Source organism: Bolinopsis microptera, chromosome 7 (assembly GCF_026151205.1).
Source record: "Bolinopsis microptera isolate Bmic1 chromosome 7, MBARI_Bmic_1.0, whole genome shotgun sequence".
Lineage (NCBI taxonomy): Eukaryota > Metazoa > Ctenophora > Tentaculata > Lobata > Bolinopsidae > Bolinopsis > Bolinopsis microptera.
In genome coordinates, this window is record NC_087078.1 from 7,214,246 (window position 1) to 7,227,471 (window position 13,226).

General features: G+C 38.3%; 1 protein-coding gene and 1 long non-coding RNA gene across 3 annotated transcripts; both read right to left on the reverse strand.

The window, feature by feature from the left end:
- Positions 1-1,667: 1,667 nt before the first annotated feature.
- LOC134818277 (uncharacterized) lies at positions 1,668-6,211 on the reverse strand. Of its 2 annotated transcripts, none has more exons than XR_010160618.1 (5): positions 6,136-6,211; positions 4,254-4,388; positions 3,066-3,327; positions 2,710-2,904; positions 1,668-2,407 (listed from the first exon to the last, which is right to left on the reverse strand). XR_010160618.1 is itself a non-coding variant. In XM_063827768.1 (5 exons), exons 3-5 carry the CDS (start codon positions 3,081-3,083, stop codon positions 1,998-2,000), a joined length of 546 nt encoding a protein of 181 aa, XP_063683838.1. In that variant the 5' UTR covers positions 3,084-3,327; positions 4,254-4,388; positions 6,136-6,211; the 3' UTR covers positions 1,668-1,997. The 2 variants fall into 2 exon arrangements, 1 of the variants encoding a protein (XP_063683838.1); XM_063827768.1 differs by having other exon boundaries at positions 2,787-2,904.
- Positions 6,212-8,779: 2,568 nt separating this feature from the next.
- LOC134818278 (uncharacterized) lies at positions 8,780-10,867 on the reverse strand. Its single transcript, XR_010160619.1, has 3 exons — positions 10,784-10,867; positions 10,514-10,603; positions 8,780-8,818 (listed from the first exon to the last, which is right to left on the reverse strand). It is a non-coding gene; the product is annotated as an uncharacterized LOC134818278 (long non-coding RNA).
- Between the last annotated feature and the right edge of the window lie 2,359 nt (positions 10,868-13,226).

Here is a 13,226-nt window from a genome sequence, read left to right on the forward strand (position 1 = left end):
AGGTGCCATATTTGATGGTGCGCGGCTTTTGGAGCAAAATTAGCTGTAAAAGTCGCGTAATTTGACCAAATTCGTTGATTTTTGTCGTATTATTTGGATATATCTTCAGTTCCTTGAATAAGATCATTCTGAAAATTGGCGACTACCTTCCAATAGGGCTTTTACAACTGTCCCAAAAATTTGGTGGATATCGGAGTTGATATAGTGATCAAAATGGGGAAAAATACGCTGCTTTTAGCTGTAACATAATGTCTGATAGTTGGATATGCTTTAAACTTTTCGGACACCTTCCTTGTAAGTCTATGAGTAAGCTTACCAATTTTTGTTGCAATCGGAGGTCGGGAAGGATACTTAATATCTATTTGTATGAAGAAAATTGTGCTGGCCGAAATTAGCGCTAAAAAACCATCCTACAGTCGGCCGCTCCTACTAAATCGCTCGCCCAAATTTTAAGAAAATTCTTGTGAAAAGGCCCTTTAGGCATGAAAGTGATCTAGATCGGTGTATTTTTGGACGCTGATTCCGAATCACCCCCCATGACGTAGGGTTAAAATGCTTCCCTGGAGAGTTATGGGCAAAAAACCGTTTTGGTCACGTGACAGGCTAGTAAAACGTGAATTCGATTATTTAGGGCTCGGGTTAGGGTTAGGGTTGTGGTTAAGATTATGGATAGCTTCGGGGTTATGGTTAGGGTTAGGGTTGGGATTAGGGTTTATGTAAAACCGTTTTGTACGGCTGCAAAACCAAAAAAACCAAAGTCACGTGAAATTTTTGGGCGAGCGATTTAGTAAGAGCCACAGTCGGCACGCGCGGCTCACTGTCGATGGCGCACTACCTATTAACCCTATGTCATGGGGGGTGATTCGGAATCAGCGTCCGAAAATACATCGATTGAAGTTGGTTACAACCATCGGGGGCCCTTTTAGAACAATCGTGAAGATCGACTGTAAAGTGATTTAGCACGCTCGAGCAAGCAGCAGTTAATAGCAGTTAGTAGCAGAGAGTAGCAGTTAGCAGCAGTTTCTTTGCATTTTGGTCCTCCTGTGTCGTGTGAGATGCATTCTTTTTACATTACAGCAGCCGACAGTAGGATGGATTTTTAGCGCGAGCGCTAATTTCGGCCAGCACAAAATCATTCCATGCACTTTTGATAGCTCCTAGGCCTAGCATTTAATTTTATCATTCTTAGCAGTCCGAATCGAGGCTTCCCAGCACTCAAATATAGCCAATACTTCGATGTCCCCATGTCCCCAAAATGGTTCCAAAAATTTGGATACTCAGAAGGATTATTTATATTGGGACAAATAAAAATTGGAACCACCCTCACATCGGTTCTAGACATGCAGTGATTCCCAAACTTGGATTGAGTGGCCTTAGGTCCAATATTAACTGTTTCCGAGCAATTTTAAACCATTCTGAGCAGTTTGAGGAGAATGTTCGTTTTCGTTCATTTCTGGTCAATCCATGAACCTGGCTAATGCTTTGCGACTTTTGATGGCTCCTAGCTTACAGCTACATTAATCTTAAAAAACCGAATTGAGGCTTCCCAGCACTCAAATACAGCCAATACTTCGATGTCCTCATGTTCCAAATGTACGAATTCATCTACTGAATATTATTATTTCTATCAAAAATTCAAAACGTAAAAACCATAAATCTGAGGCAAAATTAGTGTATAATTATTTACTTTTAATTCAATCAACTTAATCCAAAAATGCGATACAAATGTCGCATCAAACGGGATCAATAAAAATTTACCCAAGAAAACAAGTTGACCTCACTGAATGGTGACTGGTAAAAGTTTCAGTCAAAACTGTGAAATGTCGGTCTAGGAAACGGCACAAAAGCAAATATTCAAAAATCTTCCAAAATGTTTCCTTCGATTGTGATGATTTTCCGTTTAACAAAGCTTTATTTGGTAATTTCAATCGTGTAGCATTATGTGGGCCATCCACAGTGAACTCTTTAATTAGTTAATTGGTCATCCAAATCCGAACTTATGTAACCAGATTACAAAGAAATAGTCCCAACGTTAAAAAAATACCAATTCCTGAAATCGCAGCTATAGTTGGAATTTCACTCTTTTCTGTCAACGACAGTGCAGATACAGCAGTCCCCATAGCAGAAGCAAGGTTTAAAACGATGTTGAAGATCTTGGCTGACTGTTCTCCGAGGCCACTGTTGTCTACACTCCATTTTTTGTAAAGATAAAACTTGCTGGGGGTGTACAGGTTAAAACTGAAACCCTCCCCTAGACCCATTAGAATCAATCCTATCAACAACTGGTGTGTCAATTCCAAGAATTTGAAATCACATGTTGTGGCTCCGAATGCCACTACTGCTCCACCGTAGTAAACTGCGTTTCCTATTGCCATTGTCATGATGACATTAAACTTTTTGATTCTGCCTGCAATGAAGCTCAATGTTAAAGCAGAAATAAATGAGACAAAGCTGAAGATGCGCACAAGTTGTAACTTGTACGGCTGAAGAAACGGAAAGTGCAGAGGAATACAAGATCCTTGCAGGCAGCAGATACGTTATGAAATCACATATTGCATTATTCAGGAACAGCATTAGATCGGGAAAGTATAATGCAATGTTTCGTAGCCATAGTGAAATTGGTCGAGGGACAATGTTTTTACTTCGATCTGTCGAATTTGGGGACTCCTTATCGGTAGGATCAACTTTTTTCCTACAACTTTCTTTCACCTTCGTCAGTAATGGTAGTACAAAAAGAGGAAGGATATTGAAGGAGGCCGTACCAAAACTAACTAATACCCACCCACCAGCTACAAATAGCTCAGTGCCCAATATTGATGATAAGACTGCCCCAAATTGCACGAAACTGCTTATCAAGATCATCGCCTTCTTATCTTCTTTAAGATACAAATCTATAACCTCGCCCTGAAATATATTAATGATAACTATTTCTGCAATTTACAAAATAAATAAATTTAAATTTGTAATTTTTTGAGGCTGTAAATCCTATGCTTCAGTTTAGGATAAAAAAGGTCAGGATAAAAAGCTAAAAAAGACAAATGGCCGCAGATAGAGTAGTTCCTCACCTGAACAAACACAAGCATTATGCCGATTGCAACACCTTGAAACCCCTCAGTAATGCTATAGTTCCGAAAAGAACTGAAGCACCAGAGTTCGTATCAATGAATACTCGGATCAAAGCCATCATGGAGGAACAGATCAGGTTCAACATGCTCACACACAGATATCGTTTGAGAAGGGACGCGTTTCTGGTGGTCTTTGGTAAAAGGTTGTAGATGTATGGGCCAGCAGGCGAAGTAATAAAAGTTGCAGAAATGGAAACAGTGCCTGAAAAATAAACACAATGATTTTTGAACATTATTAGATTATTCTAATTTTATATAGGAGTATAAGAGGGTTATTTGGGTTCAAACTCCCGATGCATCTTCCTTAAAACTACAGTTTTCTTGGTGTGAGGACTGCCCATCCACCTCACGGCTGGAATCTAAAGTCCTACTTTCCAACCACCAGCTACACATGGAAGTAGAAGTTCCACTTCCAACCTACAACATGACCAATTGATAAGATCCCAGACACTCCTGGAAACCGATTTACCTGAAGACCTGGAATCCCAAACCATCATCCCAGTAACGCGGCTCACGGCTGATTAGGTACAGCTTTAGCGTCTACCAAATTGGAAACATCCTTTCCCGTACCAACTGGGAACAGTTACACGACTCAGTTACAGCGTCAGTGCCAATTTGAACCACTCTCCCCCGTATCGTCGGAGACCCGTTACATGACTGTAAGTCTAACCTAAAGCACCAGTGCAAACCAAACTACTATAAGGGACCTCAGCGAGAAGAACCAGAAAACTCTAATAAATCTCTTCCATTTGCATTCCTGAGCAACGGTCAGGAACGGGAGCAGAATGGATTGTCCTCTGCAGGCTTTGCAAGGAGTTAGTACCTCCCTCCCTTTTGGCTTACTGTCTCTCAACCGTTTAATTAGCTGTGACTGTAGTTATCAGTCCAGCCTGTGATCTAAAGTAACTCAAGTAAATCCGTGCTTGACACGATGACTCAAAAGTGCAAAGTATTCTAAATGAGACCGAATCCGGTTGTCATGACTAAACCGTGAATGAAATTGTGGATGAAATCGTAAATTAAACTGTCATTGAAATTAAAGGCCATTAATCAAAGATTGTACATTAATCGCCCCCCCCCCCCCCCCCCTGTATTTCTGAAAAAGCTTGAATATGTAATCTTACTCACCTATTATGGTACTGAAGCCAGATTGTTGAAGGAAATCTACATAAAATCCGGAGGGATACAGCCGGGTCATAGATACGACGTACATTCCAAGGCAAGCAAAGATCACTATCGTCGTCCGATGACATGTTGTCATTTCTGCAAAGGTTATAATTAAAGGTAATCTTGGACATTTCGCATTGTGAATTTGAAGTTACCGTGCGGACTACAGAGTAGGAACTGACTGGTATAGAGTTTTGGCTGACAGACCGAAAATGGCCGGCTATCAATCTATTTTCCGATTTGCCGGATTTTTCCGGACCGGAACCGGGTGTGTAGAAAATGAAATTTCAGGCTGCTGGATCTTAATTGATCCCTTTTAAACCTTTATCATTAAAAAATGTGGTACTAAAAGCCAATTATTTATTCAATCGGGTAATAACATTTACCCACACCTGCTATCTTTTTCAAATATCAGCTTTCCGCGACCAATATTTCACTGTTGTGACTGAATTTTTCTTCAGTGACCATCTTACAAGGTCACTGAGGATGGCACAAGACACGATTGAAGTACTCAAAGTTCTATTCCCAAAAATAGCTTTGATAAACGGAAAATCATCAAAATATAAAAAGACCTATTTTGGAAGATTTTTGAAGAGGAGCTTTTCTGCCGTCCCATTGACCGAAATTTCGCGGTTTTGACTGAAATTTGACCAGTGACCAATCAGTGAGGTCGGTGAGAGTGACATAAGTCGCCATCAAGGTACTGGAAGCTGTATATCCGGAGAAAACTTTGATGCAATGAAAATATGAATATGTATGAATGGCACTGGCAGTATCTAGATAGCCCGACCCCTGTTCGCGAACAACTGTTCGCGAACAGGTGTTCGTGTCACCAGATCATATGACTGCATAATAACAGTAACCCCTGAATCAAGCTGGGTTCACATCATGAATATATGAAAATATGAATAAATGATAATATGTCCTACCGGTAGAGTAGGACATTTTCAAATTTCCGCGACTCACATTTTACTGTTTTGACTAAACATTTGTTCAATTTTTGAAATTTTCGATTTTCGAAATCACCTAATGACATTGGACCCTTTAAATTCAATCCCATGCTAATGACCCAGGCTGTAGCCTTTTTACCAGACATCAGATCTTGACGCATGCTTTCAGGTCTCGAGATCAGACTGTGAGAATCCGGAATGTTGCCTGAGTAACCCAAATCAAATTTTCAAAAATTTCCGGTCGTTATCCGGCAAAGCACCTTTTATCATTGACCCGTTGTACGTTATATAGGGTGTTTAAGCTGGTATACCAATATTTGCTCAATTTCACACATGTTGAGATATCATAGATATATGTGACAAAGTTTACCTATTTGTGCCTCATATGTATTTATTTGCTCATAGTAATGAGATATTCTTACAATTCCCAATACATTCAGGTCAAAAAATAATGCTAGACTATTCGGCATTCCTTTTCAGGGTGTCATAAACATCCTTCGTATAAATTTCTTAAATGTGTGACGGAATTGACCAGGTGGTGCATTTTAACGAAAAAAGTCGCTAAATATGTAGATAATTGTCATATGGAACTATCCTGCAAGGGGCCTCTGTTAACTCTGTTACGTTTTTATAATATGATAATTTTGGCATCTCACTGCCGGCCGAATTTAAGCGATATCTTATCATCTGATAAAAATGTCGTTATGTGAAAAGTTTATCAAGAGGATGAGACGATTATCCTTACCATGGAGGGTTTATATAGTTTCATAGTGTGACAGACTTTACCTCATCATGCCATTTAATAGCGCCACTAATATTTATCAATATCCTCAAACTTCAATGAACGTGTCCTCATATAATTTTCGTGACTGGAAAAGAAAATAATAATTTACCCTCCGAAAGTTCCTCGTCATCTGATGACAGCGTTTCCTCCCCTTCTGAAGTGTCATACCAAAAGTATTAATTTCCAATGTCAGGATAGAGTCTGAAATTATGATTTATCGTCAGCTTATCATTAAATATTTTCGCTTTGGAAATAAAAGCGTCATGTGATATTAAATTACAAAAATAATGATTCCACCCTATTTAACCGAAAAAAAATGCAGCTAGTGTTATAAAGATTGCGAATTTTACTTAACATATGTTTTGCTCTGAGCAGATTTACTTTTTGAATTATCGAAGTCCTCAACGTTCAAAACAGGATTTGCTATGACTACGTTTTCGTCAAACATTTCTTCTACCATGACTACAAATACAATGATAAATGTAGCTGATTTTCGGTAAAACAGCACTAGCAGATTGTGGGTGCTAAAATAATGCAAGTCTCTCGTCAGGAGAAAAAGTAATAATAGTATTAATATTATAAATAGTTGCAAAATAAATAGCACAGATGTATGGTGGTTCAGACCCACGCCATCGTTTTAAAATTGATTTGAAGAAAAAAACCGAGGTCAAATCGTTTTTTATTTTAATTTTGAAATTGAATTGAAATTTCATGGCTCAAACCCGCCATGCCGTTTTAAAATTGTCAAATCAATTTCTATTTTTAATATTGAATTGGAATTTCATAGCTCAAACCCGCCATCGTTTTCTATTTCAATATTATTATTATTGCCATTGGATCGGAAGGTCATGGCTCAAACCCGCCATGCCGTTTTAAAATTGATTTAGAAAAAACCAAAAGTCAAATCAATTTCGATTTTGATATTGAATTGGAATTTCATAGCTCAAGTCAAACCCGCCATCGTTTTCTATTTTAATATTATTATTATTGGATCGGAAGGTCATGGCTCAAACCCGCCATAATATTAAAATAGAAAACGATGGCGGGTTTAAAATTGATTTGGAAAAAACCCAAAGTCAAATCAATTTCGATTTTGATATTGAATTGGAATTTCATGGCTCAAACCTGCCATGACTAACCCTAACCCTAACCCAATTAATAACTGAAATATATATTCTAAAATCATATACCACATACTAACCATAACGGGAAATAAGACTGACTTCTTTATATGGTCAATTTCATGTCACGTGATCCATCGATCCAAGTTGGTCTGAATTGTCATACGTTGTATGACCCGCCGCGCACGAAGTGCGCGGCTCCCCCTGTATAGTGAAGCGACCGTGGGGGTCACCACGTGATACAAGGTCTGAACTGTCGGAGGCCTTTTAGAAACATTTCGAAGTTCGTGTGTAAAGTGATTTAGCTCGTAATCAACAACCCACACATACACCCTCCTGAGCTCCTCCTCCCGTAATCCACTCCCACTAAATTGCTCGCCCAAATTTTAAAAAAATTCTTGCTAAATATAATAGGCCCTGAGGGTATGAATGGAATAAAAATCGGTGTATTTTTCATGGACACTGATTCCGAATCACCCCCCATGTAGTAGGGTTAAAATACTTCCCTTAACTACCTGGAGAGTTATGGGCAAAAACCGTTTTGGTCACGTGACAGGCTAGTAAAACACGAATTCGATTGTTATTGTTAATTAGGGCTGATCGCGGGTTAGGGTTGCGGTTAGGGTTACGGATAGCTTCGGGGTTATGGCTAGGCCCTAGGGTTAGGGTTGGGATTAGGAACTGTTTTGTTCGGCTGCAAAATCATAAAAACCAAAGTTACGCCATCGTTTTTAAAAAAATAGAAAACGATGGTGGGTTTGAGCAATGAAATTGCGGCTGCCAGACAGTTGCACCCAATTTAAATCTAGCTAGACCATGGAAAGAGGACGAATCATAAAAACCAATTAAAAAACTGCTTGATCAGAATCAGATACGACAGTTGCGCCCAATCGATATTGAAATCCCCCAATTATAATAAAAATTAAACTTTATTCAATCAAAAATCGTACGATCATAACGATAGATGCAAAGCTACGAAGAATGGTACGGATGATGATTAATCACTCTACACTCGACTGTCACGTGACATTTTTAACCCGTTCTCTAGCTGGTCCTGAACGACTATTCGAAACCCTGACCCTCTAATCTGATCCCAACCCTAACCCTAAACCAATCCTTAACAAAAGCATATGCTGAAACCCTAACCCTAACGAGAAATTAGACTAACATCGATTGAAGTTGGTTTCAACTGTCGGGGGCCCTTTTAGAACAATCTCGAAGATCGACTGTAGAGTGATTTAGCACGCTCGGAATGGTACAAATAGGAACGAGGACGGGATTATTATTATCTTTACCCTATAATATCACAAATAAGAAATAGTGAATATATGCATTCTTCAGTCCGAAATTTATTTTTAGATTTTGCAGATTTAATTTGTAATTTTAGCCAGCGGCCTAGGATCTGTGGCTTTATGCCAAAGCTTAGGCGTATAAGGCATAAGCATCCTGGGTAGTGGGTGGTTTCCACGAACAGTTTATGGTGTATTGCTATTTTTTGTTGTTGAAAATTCAATTAATTATTATATATATAAATCAAGCGTTACATTTCAGCCATGCAAAATTACAATGACATATTTTGATAAACTAATTGATAAATTGTACTGCAATATAAGTTGCTTAATGAGAATTTTCCAAAGATCACTATCGTCGTCCGATGACATGTTGTCATTTCTGCAAAGGTTATAATTAAAGGTAATCTTGGACATTTCGCATTGTGAATTTGAAGTTACCGTGCGGACTACAGAGTAGGAACTGACTGGTCTAGAGTTTTGGCTGACAGACCGAAAATGGCCGGATATCAATACATTTTCCGGTTTGCCGGATTTTTCCGGACCGGAACCGGGAGTATAGAAAATGAAATTCAGGCTGCTGGATCTTAATTGATCCCTTTTAAACCTTTATCATTAAAAAATGTGGTACTAAAAGCCAATTATTTATTCAATTAGGTAATAACATTTACCCACACCTGCTATCTTTTTCAAATATCAGCTTTCCGCGACCAATATTTCACTGTTGTGACTGAATTTTTCTTCAGTGACCATCTTACAAGGTCACTGAGGATGGCAAAGACACGATTGAAGTACTCAAAGTTCTATTCCCAAAAATAGCTTTGATAAACGGAAAATCATCAAAATATAAAAAGACCTATTTTGGAAGATTTTTGAAGAGGAGCTTTTCTGCCATCCCATTGACCGAAATTTCGCGGTTTTGACTAAAATTTGACCAGTGACCAATCAGTGAGGTCGGTGAGAGTGACATAAGTCGCCATCAAGGTACTGGAAGCTGTATATCCGGAGAAAACTTTGATGCGATGAAAATATGAATATGTATGAATGGCAGTATCTAGATAGCCCGACCCCTGTTCGCGAACAGGTGTTCGTGTCACCAGATCATATGACTGCATAATAACAGTAACCCCTGAATCAAGCAGGGTTCACATCATGAATATATAAAAATATGAATAAATAATAATATGTCCTACCGGTAGAGTAGGACATTTTCAAATTTCCGCGACTCACATTTTACTGTTTTGACTAAACATTTGTTCAATTTTTGAAATTTTCGATTTTCGAAATCACCTAATGACATTGGACCCTTTAAATTCAATCCCATGCTAATGACCCAGGCTGTAGCCTTTTTACCAGACATCAGATCTTGAGGCATGCTTTCAGGTCTCGAGATCAGACTGTGAGAATCCGGAATGTTACCTGAGTAACCCAAATCAAATTCTCAAAAAGTTCCGGTCGTTGTCCGGCAAAGCACCTTTTATCATTAACCCGTAGTACGTATAGGGTGTTTAAGCTGGTATACCAATATTTGCTCAATTTCACACATGTTGAGATATTATAAATATATGTGACAAAGTTTACCTATTTGTGCCTCATATGTATTTATTTGCTTATAATAATGAGATATTCTTACAATTACCAATACATTCAGGTCAAAAAATAATGCTAGACTATTCGGCATTCCTTGTCAGGGTGTCATAAACATCCCTCGTATAAATTTCTTAAATGTGTGACGGAATTGACCAGGTGGTACCTTTTAACGAAAAAAGTCGCTAAATATGTAGATAATTGTCATATGGAACTATCCTGCAAGGGGCCATGTTAACTCTGTTACGTTTTTATAATGTGACAATTTTGGCATCTCACTGCCGGCCGAATTTAAGCGATATCTTATTATCTGATAAAAATGTCGTTATGTGAAAAGTTTACCATGGAGGGTTTATATAGTTTCATAGTGTGATAGACTTTACCTCATCGTGCCATTTAATAGCGCCACTAATATTTATCAATATCCTCAAACTTCAGTGAACGTGTCCTCATATAATTTTCGTGACCGGAAAAGAAAATAATAATTTACCCTCCGAAAGTTCCTCGTCATCTGATGACAGCGTTTCCTCCCCTTCTGAAGTGTCACCAAAAGTATTAATTTCCAATGTCAGGCTAGAATCTGAAATTGTGATTTATCGTCAGCTTATCATTAAATATTTTCGCTTTGGAAATAAAAGCGTCATGTGATATTAAATTACAAAAATAATGATTCCACCCTATTTAACCGAAAAAAAATGCAGCAAGTATTATAAAGATTTCGAATTTTGCTTAACATATGTTTTGCTTTGAGCAGATTTACTTTTTGAATTATCGAAGTCCTCAACGTTCAAAACAGGATTTGCTATGACTACGTTTTCGTCAAACATTTCTTCTACCATGACTACAAATACAATGATAAATGTAGCTGATTTTCCGTAAAACAGCAGTTTGTGGGTGCTAAAATAATGCAAGTCTCTCGTCAGGAGAAAAAGTAGTAATAGTATTAATATTATAAAAAGTTGCAAAATAAAGAGCACAGATGTATGGTGGTTCAGACGAGAGGCCGACGACCAGGCCCCCTTATTATTAGGGGTCCCACGTAGATCAGATCATATCACCAATTAGTGACGTATAATTAGTGATGTGATCCATCAGTAGAATTTAACTGACCTAGAAATGGGCTAGATACAGGGTAGAGTTCACTCGTATATCACATAAGTGGTCGCATTACAAGGGGGAAGCTTCGATTCCAAAATCGTATATCGAGAGGTAGGTACTACTAAAAGGTACGGGCTTCAGTAAAGTAAATCGTTGACACACCCTTTTGATCGCAACGTGTAGCAAGTAAACCGGAAAAAATATGTTAGGCTCATAATGATCATAATGATCATTATGCAAACATTCACATGACGATGACTCACTCACTTAAGGAATTGTGCGAGAAGATGAACAATCAACAAAGGCAAAGATGAGGAAATAAAATAATGTGTAATGCGTGTTAGGCATAAGGTAAGTTAGGCATAAGGTTAGTTAGGAGTTAATTTGTTAAGTGAAATTGAATCATGAGATTTGGAACAATGAGAACATTGATCAATTGTTAAGACAATATATACAGACAACATCTCATGAGGGTAAAGGAAATATTACTATGAACGTAGTGATCAGGAGTGTCAGCTTTATACTCGGACGACGAGCCCTCAGTCCCCACAAAAGATAATCTTTATAATTATAGTTAAGACTAGTAGTACAATCTGTGTAAAAGAACTAATGGTCAGTCTATAAAACACATGAAAAGCAGTGTGCTCCATACCCCTTAGTCTCTAGCTTTGTTATCAAAACACGTGATTCGATCATGTGATGTTATCTCATTGTAAACAGGGTTTATTTGTTTTATTACGTGTAGTATGGTAAAGTATTAACACAATTTAACTAATAATATTATGTGAACAGAGTCGACATGTGAACTCTACTCTGTATCTAGCCCATTTCTAGGTCAATTAAATTCTACTGATGGATCACATCACTAATCATACGTCACTAATTGGTGTCATGATCTGATCTCCGTGGGACCCCGAATAATGAGGGGGCCTGGCCGTCGTGCAGCCGTTCAGACCCGCGCCATCGTTTAAAAATTTATTTGATAAAAAAACCGAGGTCAAATCGTTTTTTATTTTAATTTTGAAATTGAATTGGAATTTCATAGCTCAAACCCGCCATCGTTTTCTATTTCAATATTATTATTATTGCCATTGGATCGGAAGGTCATGGCTCAAACCCGCCATGCCGTTTTAAAATTGATTTAGAAAAAACCAAAAGTCAAATCAATTTCGATTTTGATATTGAATTGGAATTTCATAGCTCAAGTCAAACCCGCCATCGTTTTCTATTTTAATATTATTGTTATTGGATCGGAAGGTCATGGCTCAAACCCGCCATGCCGTTTTAAAATTGATTTGGAAAAAACCCAAAGTCAAATCAACTTCGATTTTGATATTGAATTGGAATTTCATGGCTCAAACCTGCCATGACCAACCCTAACCCTTACCCAATTAATAACTGAAATATATATTCTATAACGGGAAATAAGACTGACTTCTTTATATGGTCAATTTCATGTCACGTGATCCATCGATCCAAGTTGGTCTGAACTGTTGGAGGCCTTTTAGAAATATTTCGAAGTTCGTGTGTAAAGTGATTCAGCTCGTAATCAACAACCCACACATACACCCTCCTCCTCCCGTAATCCACTTCCACTAAATCGCTCGCCCAAATTTTAAGAAAATTCTTGCTAAATATAATAGGCCCTGAGGGTATGAAGGTAATCGTACTGTAGTGCGACACGTACTCTAGTGCGACACGTACTCTAGTGCGAAGTCCGACAAAAACACCCTCTGTCGCACTACAGTACGTGTCGCACTACGATCCAGGTAGCGTACTCTAGTGCGACAAAATATCCTGACTTATTTCCAAGTTCAGGTCACATCCTATCCTTCTTATGGACCATTAAGTGATTCGTCGGGTCGGTTCACGTCACTTATTTCGAAGTGATCCACTGATCATAATTCCTTCGGGTCAGTTCAAGCCACGTATGCCACGTATGCAGTGTGTGATCCACTGAGCATATGATCCTCATTCTTATCACACGCATCGTATGAAGGTATATCTCCGATTGGGATAACAAGTTCATATGCTTGGGCCATAAATAAGGTCACGATGATTCTACCAAATCATCGAACAACATCAACATGTCTTCTTCAATCACC